Below are 12133 nucleotides of genomic sequence, written 5' to 3'. Positions count from 1 at the left end.
CAAATTAGAAAATGGCTTTGAATGCATATTAGTGATGACATAGATGGACTGGAGGAATTGCATTGAGTAATCATGTTCAATTAGGTTCCTTGTGTATTTAACAGGCTTATCCGTCAAAGATAAATCAGATTGTTCAGAATTCGGAGTTAAAAAATACATTCCTGTGCAGCACCCACTTACCAACTGCACCTTTTAAAGGAAAAGTATGAAGAAAAGACTTATCAATTAATGTGGCTAACCAATAACACATTATTTCATTTGCTATGAAAAAGCAAAGTCAGGGTTCATTGGCTGCTTCTTTTAGGGTCAGGGTTTGTTTCATAAACAAAAAGTCAAGAACAGAACAAAATTTGTATTTGTGTGGATTTAAGACAAAATTTCGTCTTGGCAGCTTTGTCTGCTGCAGAGAAATGAAGGGATTTTTGATACTATCTCTCCTAATTAAACATTGAAGAATATACCAGTGAGTTTATTAATTACTTGGAGGTATCTTTTTATAGCTAACAGTGACAGGACAGTGAGTGAGACAGCAGTTTTGGACATTTCCGAAGTGAACAACCTCCTGGGCCCTCTCGCAACAAAGGTTTATATAAAACTATCAAACTGGATGCCAGGATGCATAATCAGTTCTAGAGTATATCCACACCTTACAGAGCCAATGTAACCTTCCAATATTTGCTGACTTGGTGGTATCATGCCCTGCACAGAACTCTTGATCTTCTCAGGCATGGTCTATCTTCATTATAGAGCAAGAATGGCTATGGGACTGGGTTGGTAAAGGGCACAAGCAGAGTAAGTAAGCCAGCAGAGTCATGGGTGCTAAAATCACAAGACCATCTTTAGATTCAAAGTTAAGTTCAGCATTCATGGTCTTGCCACTGACACTAAACCATTAGCTCAGCAACATGCTGGACTTCTTGTTCTCTGTCAGCTATGAATCTCCTATGGAGTCTTTTTTCCTCATCTTGTGTGTGATACATGGCCTCACTTTTTCCAATATCTTTTTGCAAAAATTTCTTACTAACTGAACCAGTGTTAGTGATGCAAAAGCCACAGAAGGCTGTATGTACTTTGACAGTTTTTTTTAAAAGTTGCAGTATCTTACAACAGGAAGAGAGAGACCAAATGAATAACTGATATAAGAATACAGATTTTTGGAACGTGAAGAAGTCAACTACCTTAAGGGTCAATGTCTGCCTGGACTGACACTGTAGCTTAGAAAGCCAGAGGATAAAATATAGACAAAAATGTTGTTAGAAATGTGAAAAGCATATGTGATGGACATACATTTCTAGGTTAAAAACATCAATATTTTTGCTATAAAAACTGGATCATGAGTGCGCACATCAAGTGTAGCAAAGTTAAATCTACACAACTGTTTTTACTGTATTCAAGTAATGGATCTTCATTAAACTCCCTAATGACTTCTCAGGGCTTGCAAATGAGTGAATCAAGTGATTTTATTGAATATGACTCAAAATGGTTTCAGTTCATGGTACAGAAAAGTATTCACAAATTAAAGAGATAGGTTTGCATGTGTTTGCATATCCTTATTTACCTAAATTATTACAGAACTAGGTAGATAAAATACAAAGAGCTAAAAGGCAAAGACTCAACTAAAATATAAGCATTATAAGTGCTCCTGATGTAAAATCATATCTTCAATATTTCTGCTGTAAACAGACATCTAATATAACCTGATACTATAAATGCCAAAATAATTCAGTGGAATGGTCTACAAGAAATGTTATAAATACATCTACAAATCAACTGTACCTTCAGGGTGTTTGTCCTCCATGGAAATGTAATTTCATATTTTTTCCAGTACATGAAAATACTCCGCTCTTCCTCCAAGGTATATTTCTATTAAGCACAGCAAAACACCCTTTCCATCTTAAAAAATTATGCTAGGGTCTTTATGTATGCAATTTTATTCAATAGCCACACCCTCCAAGCTCTGTTACCATATGTAGTCTAAAAATAAAATGTACCAAAAGTACCTTTAATATTTTTATCTGATGTAAAAGTAGTATACAAAGAAAACATTGTAGCAAGTATTGGTTGGGTTTTGGTTGTTTTTTTTGCTTTTGTTTTTAACTTGAGAAAATATAGATAAAATATACATTAAAGCTACTAAAATATTAAACTTAGAATAGTCCAAAACATAAAATGTCCTAAATGCTTGTTTTTAAAACTACTAAAAGGACAAAATCTGTCTTTTAGCAGTAACTAAATATGATTGATGTAACACTCAGATTTATTCCACCAATATTTCCTGCTCCACATGATTGTTTATTAAGAATTTACATTGTGATATTTGAAGAAATGCATTAAAAAATTATGTGTGCATATATATGATATACTGTCAAAACATTCATTTAAATACAAGTTTTTCTGTCTTATGTACACACAAGCAGAAGTTCAATGCTAACAAGTACTCTTTGGACAAATGTCAGACGTTGCTTTAAGGAATGGCATTGATGGATTGCAATGCAAGTCATAATATTTTTACATCTTTATAAATAACTTCGATTTTGTAGTCCAAGAGTAAATATCACTATACACTTTCATAGTAAAAGCTAACCTTCTGGAATGCTTGAACATATACCTCCATATAACCACTCTTATTAATAACAGCAAAATCACACAGATGTGTCTGCCTGTGCAATTCTGACATACTTAATCATATTAACATAAGAAAGCCTTTCAAAATACAGTGGCTTCTGGAAGAGTGAATTAAGAAGTTCTTGGCATATTTATTTTGTTATCATATGCACAACTATTTATTCCTTTGATAAGACCTTTTAACTAGACAACTAAACATTAGGCATTAAGATTTGGGTTCAGACTAAGGATGTATTTTGAAAAAATATAAAGGTATATTATTCATATACAGCAAAGATAACAGAATCTTAGAAAAGGCTATAATAGTCATTGTAGAGTGTTGAATTCAAAGATATGTCTAAATGGCAAGCACTGCTTCCTCCAAAATACTACCTGCAAATGAATAGGGGTGTTGGCTAAAACAATTTGAAAAATGTCCCCATATATAGCTGACTTTGAGCAGAATACAGATACACAAAATAATAAATGTAAATAATTATAACTCATATGTCTGCTTCCTAATGGTATTGACAAGGAGTTACATGGGTACCAGGTATCTACACTACCACCTAAAAGACAAAGAAATGTAATGGAAATAGAGCATTTTTTTTAAATTACAACAATTTGAAAACACAGACATAATGCTTAATATTCCACCACCACCTCTATTTCATTTAGTCAGCTGGGGTTTTAGCAGTTTAAAGGTATTCATATATCGTTCATATATAAACTTTAAAACTTCCAAGTATCAGTTTGTAATTTCATCATGTAAAGTTGCTATAACTTAAATCAGCAAAGAAAAAAGTTAGTCTGTAAAAGCGCTAGTAATTCCTATGATCCACTGTTTCCATAGGAAAGATTAAAAAAAAAATATATATATACACATCTCCTGTCTAGTACACCTGAACATCAGATATTTTAATACGAAAAGATTTCTTGCTTATTCCATACTTTCAAAGACTTATAGGTTAGTTTCTGAAAAGCAAACTATTGGAAAAAACAAATAAAAAGAAAACCCTGCAGAGATAGATTAAGGGTATTATTTATTTCTGTCCTCAAAAAACTTATCTGCCTTTATCTTCAGCAGTATTATCACAAAATACAATACAACATACACGGGAATCTGCCACTGCTTCGGTTTAAACTTCACCTTTAGTGAGAAATTTTAGGCTCTTACCGTCAGTCTATCTCTCCTTTAAAAGTTCTTCCTTCACTTAGAAGCTTCATGTTTTGAGAGAACGTCTGTTATGGAAGTGTAGTGGCTGCACAAATCAGAATGGCAATAACAGAAGAATCAAGGGAAACCCTTGTAAAGATTCTCTCTCACAGATTGCTTCGCTTGCAATAAGCCCCAACAGATCACAGGACTCCACCATCCTGTGACAATTGTGATGTCCTCATATATTGCTTTGAATAGTTTGCTTTGGCTACTGAGATGATAATTAAACTTATTTGTTTTAAACTCAGTGAAGTGGCACACAACCGGAGGGGAAAAGCACTGTTGCAACACACTTATGGCACAGTCCTGGAATGACGCTTGGAGAGACTATCAGAATATACACCTAAAACTTTTTTATAGTCTACTAAATCTCACTTTTCCCTATCTCACTAAACAATACGAAGGAAAAAATGTGGCGAGATTGTCACTGCTGTATGTCTTTTATCGGCAAACACAGGAAATTATAAAAGATTGATTTTTTTCAGTAAATAATAAACATTACATTTACTTCTAAGGAATTGATATTTATAATCTTGCCATATTTATAAAGTATGAATGGATCTTCTCACAAAATATCACCCCAGATTATTTTTCCCAACTGATGACAGCAACATGAATGTATGAATAAGTACATGGTACTTCCATAGTTGGTTTTTCTTCTCAGGAATATTTCACTATGTTTCAAAAAATCATTTATCTTTATACTCAAAAGTAAGAGTAAGCCAATCCTGCCAATACGGAGACCAAGATATTGACTGGAAAATCTTTTTCTGTCTTTTAGTATATCACCAAGACCTAGTCAGTAATGTTATTTACAAACTTCCCAAAAATTAACAGCATAAAAGTCTCTGATAAACAAAGAATATCTGTATATCAATCAGACCCTAGGAAAATGTGTAATTCTTGAGAAACTGTAAATATGTTGGCAATTCAATACCAGTGCTAAATTCAATACAAAGATTGTAGCAGTTATTGCAAGAAAAATGAGCAGTGCACAGGTTGGTAAAAATACCCAATAATCTTCAAGTGCCAGACTGACAAATTAAGACAGTGGGAATATTTTTTTTAATAATACAACTGAATTGTACCTTTTATTATTAAAAAGTGTTTTCCCAAAAGCATTCATTACTTTTCAGTTATTAATTACACAGCAAAACATATGTGAAACTACTCACCAAATGCATTTCACTCTACAATGTGAATTTTCAGTTAATAAGGGTGTAAAAATAGAAAGCTGAACTCTGCAGGCATGCTTTCAAAATACTCACTCCGCAACACATAATGCCATTTGCAAACAAGCTAGGAGAGATAACCTTAACATGTTTTCTTGGCTGGGATGTTTGTAAATTCAGGGAAGTATTCTACAAATAGTACCATCAGGAACCCCAAGGAACTCAGGGTATCAGAACAAGTTAGAGTATGTAAAAGTATAAAACGGGGTAAAAATACTATTTCAGTATGTCTTCTGAAAAAGAGTCAATTGAAAAAATAAAACAAAATCAAAACATATCAACTATGTGATAATGAAAAAGAACGCAAAATTTAAAGCACATTCAATTAAATGTCTTCTGATGAAAGGTGTTGCCACTCGGAAGTCATTAATTAAATGTATAACCTATTCAATTTCTCATACTAAAAACATATTTGCAGACCACGACCTTCTATCAAAAGCCAAAGAAAAGGAATAGAGTAAAGGTAGTTTGTACTGAAGTGATAAGCCTGCTTCTTAGATGAGGTACTTCACCAGAAGAAAGGAATCATTTTGTCTGAGGAGTCAGAAGACTCAAGTCAAGTACTTTGTCCTAATGTATTAGCATATAATGAGGACAGACATACGATCTGTGAAATTGTCAGGTTGTAAAATATTCAGGATGTCACGGATCTAAATTAATATTTACAGATTTCCACCAAACCAAAAGAAAACCATCACAATTCAGAGTAGTGATAACAAATATGTCTTTTTTTCCCTTCTCTCTACTCCTCTCTCCTACAAACTGGCAAAACAAGTTGAGTACATTCATTTAGAAAATTAAGGCATTTCCTTTCATAGGCTTATTACAGTAAACTTGAATTAAAGCAGCAAAGGCATAGAACATGGTGGGAAGTCCATGTCCAAGAGACATGGTTGTAATTATAGACTCATAGAATGGTTTGGGTTGGAAGGGACCTTAACGACAGTCTATTCCAACCCCTGTGCCATGGGCAGGGACACTTCCCACACTAGACCAGGCTGCTCAAGGCCCCATCCAACCTGTCCCTGAACACGAGGGACAGGGCATCCACAACTTCCCTGGGCAACGTGTTCCATTCCAGAGCCTCACCATCCTCATTGTGAAGAAATTATTCCTATTGTCTAATCTAAATCTTCCCCCTAGCAACGTAAAGCCATTCACCCTTGTCCTACCACTACATGCCCCTGTAAAAAGTACCTCCCCAGCTTTCTCGTAGGCCCCCTTCAGGTACTGGAAGGCCACTAAAAAGGTCTCCCAGAGTCTTTTCTTCTCCAGGCCGAACAATCCCAACTTTGTCAGCCTGTCCTCATAGCAGAGGTGCTCCAGCCCTCTGATCATCTTCACGGACCTCCTCTGGACCCGTTCCAACACTTCCATATCCTTCTTATGTTGGGGATTCCACAACTGGACATAGTAATCCAAGTGGGATCTCATGAGAACAGAGCAGATAATAAAATATACCTCATTATAAATCCCCCTTAAATGGCAGCATCCATTAGGGAGAAAGTTCTTTAAATTGATAAACATTATTTTTGCATCAGTCTCTCATGCAGAAGTCACTACACTGTTTCAGCATTGCATGTGTGCCACTGGTATTATAAGAAAAGACAAAGTCTCTGAAGAAATGATTGAAACAATTAAAAAACATTGTGTCAAGATACTCAGTAGGTCCATAGCAGTTTGAAACAACATACATGAAATGGATTATATTGACAGGACATATTAAGTTCCAATGCCTGGAGAGGGCATGTTTAATGTGAAAATTTGCTGCTTTTGTTCAAATTATTCTAAGGCTGAAACTGTCGTACTCTAGCATTCTCACAGATTCATCTGTGTTTTGCCTCAAAACAGATCACTTTAACATAAGAGAGGTTTCCAGAACTGTTTTTCCAGATCTCCTTTTTATCAGCCATATATAGAGACTTTCAACATTTTAATGATTTTTTTAAACTGAAAAATATAAATATCAGATTGTGTGCCTGGTTTTTTGTCAGATGCCCAACCAGAAATGCAAGTGTTTAACTTAAATATATAAATAAAAAAAAACATAAGCCATGAACTTGTTTATACGAGGAAAACTTTAAGCTACTCTGAATATTCCTAATGCTCCCATCTCTGTCTCTAATCATTAAAAGTTTGCAAAAATCACTGATATAAAATGATGATTAGGTTGAATTTCTGGCCCTCTTTAAATCTGCCATATGAAGAAGGAGAAAATGACATATTCACAGAACTCTGTAGGTATTCTAGAACAGGAGCACAGTTATAACTACTTAAATTTTACCCATACAAGTAACTACAAAGCAGACTCTTACCTTGATCAAATGGTTTACCCGGACTCCATGTACGAAAATAATCATCCTGGAGAGGGAGAAACAACCTACATTTAGTAAAATGTAAGGAATCAATGTATACATGAAAACTCACAGAATCATAAAAGACAGAAGATGTATACCAACCTCTACTTCCTAGAAAAGGCGAGCAGTAAGAAACAAATGAGAAAAAGATTACAGTCATCATAATGAGACAAATCACTCATACAGAATAAAACAGTGCAATTCAAAGGCCATTTGCACTCATTAAGGAAAAATGCTAGTCAAACAAAACAGTGTTTTTTACTAGCATTTAAAATAGGAAAAGTTTTTGCCACAGTACTTACATAGGTAATGTTTCTAACATTGTTCTTAGAACAGTAGTTTTCCTGTGCTTTAATGATTTTTCAAAACCAGCTCCAAAGCCATCATCAATAAAATATTGAATGATACACAAATTTTAGACAAAAAATGTTGCTATGTAGTTTTCAACTGCATCGGTTAGATGTATCATTAAATAAGTCTAATTAGCTCTATTTTCTACAAATTATCTTCCTAAACATAAATTATCCTCCTAATTATGTCATCAGCTGTATTAGGCTACAATTTCAAGAAGGAAAATTGAATTAAATAAATTACTTTCAAAATATTAAGAAACTTGATAATAATTACAAATTCACAGCAGAGATGTAGATAAGCAGATCTGTACATCTCACGTAATAGCTAAAGCAGAAAAAAAAAAGACTTGAATTATTTATTATTATGTCTTAATCTAACTTCCTGTTCTCTAGAACAAAACATTAGAAAAATAGTACCCAAAGATTTTATTGCCTGTGTAAATTAAGCTTCACAAACTGCAGTGGATGTATTGTCCCATCCAGCAGTTCCATTCCAACTGTGTGAGTTTCACACAGTTGTCAAAGCCACATAATCACAACTTAAAAAATCAAGTATCAAGTACATCTTTATAGGAACAAATCACTCTTCGGATTTTAATAGTTCAATGGGTTTACCTCAAAGGGAGGGGGGGTGAGGGGGTGGAGACTGGTTGTGGCCTAAACTGTATTTCACTGACATTGTACCAGTAAAAATGTTATTATGGGAATGTGTGCTTTGAAAGAAGAAAAAAGAAATGAGCAGAATCTGGAAGTGCAGAATAGAATAACAGTTCTATACCAATAGTTACACACTCCTCTATTTTGACACTGCATGGCTTAAAAATCTATGAGGCAGTGGATGTTATTTGCCTTTTTAATTACTATTTTTTGAAAGTAAATAAATACAGACAGGCATATGAAACATTTTGTTTGTTTCGTTTTGTTTTTTAAATAATGCAAGAAATAAGTAGAAATGACAATTATGATTGAGTTTTCCAATCATATCCATCCTAACAGTAACTATAGAGATGTTATTCCTAGGGTGGTGTTCTGAATAGTTTTGAGCCATCTTTAACACAATGTTGTTCCATGAATCACATCACATTGGAAAAACTTCTAGAGTACCCTCTAGAGTCTTGAAAAAAACCATCAAAGTGATACAGTCTCTTTCCATTTCCAATAAATCAGTAAAGTTCATGTACAGTGAGCCTATTCAGATAATATCTTAATTAATAAAATGGGGAAAAGTTAGAATAACTAGAACATAAGGCTATTGGAACAAAAGAGCAGTCATCCCAGTTGAGACCAAAATCAGTTCTAAGGCAAAGCACCCTGCATTACGCTTAAAGAAGGACGGAGAAGTGAGGCTTGTACATGTGACACATTCTCAAGTTGGCCTCAAAGCAATCAGATGATAAATCCATTCTTGTCCATCTCTATACTGCAAACAACTTCACAGATCCCAAATACAACACCCCTCTGGCATTTCTAGAAGTAAGAGACTTCGCTGGCTTACTTCTGTCTACAAAGTCACTTCATACCTCTTTTCCTACAGTTTTCTGAATCTTTTCCAAGTCTATGGTTTTTATATGGTATGACTAGAATTGTGCAGAGCATTCAAAATGAAGCAGCAGTATGTATCTGTACAAAACACAATAACACTATTTCGCTTTGTATTCTCCCTTTTATGCCTACCCCTCAATTTTCTTTTTAGGGTATCAGCTTAATCAGAAAAGCTTTAAGGAAAAGGAAAGGGAGGAGAGAGAAGGGAGGGGAGAGAAGGGAGGGGAGAGAAGGGAGGGGAGAGAAGGGAGGGGAGAGAAGGGAGGGGAGAGAAGGGAGGGGAGAGAAGGGAGGGGAGAGAAGGGAGGGGAGAGAAGGGAGGGGAGAGAAGGGAGGGGAGAGAAGGGAGGGGAGAGAGAAAAAAATTAATTCTTCTCTCCTCATTCTTAAAAAGCAGATGCTACATGACTCTAAGAAATATACCGTTAAGTACAGTAAAAGAGAAAAATGCTTGATGTTATTAATTTTATTTCTTTTGTAGAGCATTTGTTATATCACTGTATTGATCCGTCCTCTGCAATATTTTCTGTAGATACTGCCATTTATTGCTGACATCACTTGAATTACCATCCAACAGAAATCTATATTGCTAAAGAATGTAATGAGACACGGTAGATATGATGAGTCTGACTCAGAGAACAGCAGGTGCCCTAGGGCAACAAGGGCAGTTTCCTCACAAATAGTTTCAGATCAAGGTTGACCTGAAAAAAACAGATAAAGCAAATTCAGCCCTTGTTTCATGTTCACATTTTCTCTCTAAAATGACCTGTGCATTAAAAGCCTATATATTAAATTCAAAGTGGATTTATGCCAGAGAATCCACTGAAATTGAAACAGTTTTTTGAATTATCTTTCTCTTTTACCCAAACTCACTGGTACAGCATAAGTTGTACAGAAGTGATATTAATTGTGTGATTCACAAACTACCAACTTAGGGAAAGGTCTAATAGGCAACTGTTCAATGTAAGGTACTGCTTCACATATAATGCCTTTTCAAGAAACAATACTTTTAACAGTTACCAAAGCAGGAAAGATACAAGATTTCCTGAACTTTATCCAATGCAAAATTGGATTCTTCCTATACAGAATTCCACTGAAATCTTATACAACTTATGATAATGCAAAAAATACATTTTACTGCTGGCCTCCCTACTCCTATGTAGGGGTTTCTTTGGTTTTATCAAAGAAGAGCTGCATACTCCAGTTTGTAGATGGACATGAAATCATATTTTGACAATTTCAGAAACAAAAGTCTCTTATGCAGCACATGCTCCCTAATATAACTTAAAACCCTAATATAACTCTAAATTTAAAATTTAGATTTCAGTTCTTACTGCCATTTGCTATGGGACTATTTCGCTGGTTTTAATTTCCAGGAGTTCTTTATGTGTTTTCTATTCCATTTCTTATATCTGTGTCTCAAGCACATACATTTGCCTCTCATCTTATCTGAAAGCTCTACACTTCTTTTAAGCTAGGTCTTTGCTATTTAGTAGCTATGCTATTTTCAGACTCCACTTCAACAAGCCACGTGAATTGAGCCAACAGTTCTACATCACAGCCCTCCACTTGTCTCAAGCTCATTTCTGCAGCAGACTTGAGCACACCAAGTATCTCCCTTTCACATTTTTGCACTTCTCCAGTTGCAGAGGGTTTGATTCATAAGCATCAAACCTTTCCAATTACTCCACAACATGTATATATGTTCTAAGTCTCATTGAAAGAGCTGTGGCAGGGTTGTCACCCGATACCCCTGTCCACTGCTGGAAAATGAAAGTTAGCACCAACAGTGTGTGAATTTTTTTTTTCTGCTTTTTTCTACTTTCCAGGACCTTCAGCCCAATGCCAGCAAGATTGCCGTTACCCTCTAGAGCCTTAAATTGCTGGCCATAGGGAGAAGTGTTATAGCAATAAAAGGATGAGACAACATCAAACTTTCCAGTGGGAAATCTACCACTCGAAAACACTGCAGTTTCCCAAAATGAATGAGGGCCACAGGAAGCATACACAGACTCCAACGACATCTAAGGAGAGTGCTACCCCAAAACATAAACCATAACTGGAGAATTATAAGTTGCACCATGAAAATTCGTGATGTTTGTGTACTGGGAAATTCTTCAACCTGAAATCTGAGCCAGTCTGGAATCCTCCTCCAGGATACCAACATGTTCTTCAGCAGCATGTGGATGCCTGCCTGCCTATCAGATGTTGCTTTACAATTCTGCTGGCCTGCACAGACATCTCTGATCTATCATACAACATCTATACAACTCTGTATACAACTACCAGAAGCAGTTCAATACATAAAGCAACTCAAACACATCAAAGCAACGGCACTTCACATCCAGTACTTCTGGGAATCAGGTAATCTTAAATATCATTCTAGTAAGTCAAAGAATCAATGTGAGAAAACAAACTCCAAGATAATGAACCAACACAGAGGTAATATCAGCATTGCTCCTCAGGTAGTGAAGGACCTAAGCACCTGTAGACAAGACTGAGCCTTGCTGCAAAACTCCTTTCCTTCTTGTTTGGCACCTAGTCTCCTTGAGTGGGGTGACAGAGTGAAAAGTGAAAGGATGCTAAGTTTATTGTCCAGTGCCAGCCTCCAGGACAGCTGATGTCACCTTCCCCTGCTGCTCCAGACTCTTGGGCCATGCCACCCCCGAGGCCTGTATACACAAGGCTGGCAAAGCACAATTAGAATCAATAGCTGCTTTCAGCAACTCTGGCACTCAGCTCCAAAGACTCAATGTTTACCCTGCTCTCTTTTCTTTGCTTCACGCTTCTAGGACCATTGATGAGGTTGGGCTAAGAGCCACCACT

General features: G+C 35.8%; 1 protein-coding gene across 1 annotated transcript in view; it reads right to left on the bottom strand.

Moving 5' to 3' along the window:
• The window catches only part of SPOCK3 (SPARC (osteonectin), cwcv and kazal like domains proteoglycan 3), a 171729-nt gene that overhangs the window by 108861 nt on the left and 50735 nt on the right, over nt 1-12133 (bottom strand). Inside the window, exon 3 of the mRNA XM_069855785.1 lies at nt 7371-7416. Within this exon, the coding sequence (XP_069711886.1) occupies nt 7371-7416 (46 nt within the window). The remainder of the gene's footprint in view (nt 1-7370; nt 7417-12133) is intronic.

This window comes from Phaenicophaeus curvirostris, chromosome 4 (assembly GCF_032191515.1).
Source record: "Phaenicophaeus curvirostris isolate KB17595 chromosome 4, BPBGC_Pcur_1.0, whole genome shotgun sequence".
Classification (NCBI taxonomy): Eukaryota; Metazoa; Chordata; class Aves; order Cuculiformes; family Cuculidae; genus Phaenicophaeus; species Phaenicophaeus curvirostris.
This window is presented reverse-complemented; position numbering and strand designations above follow the sequence as displayed.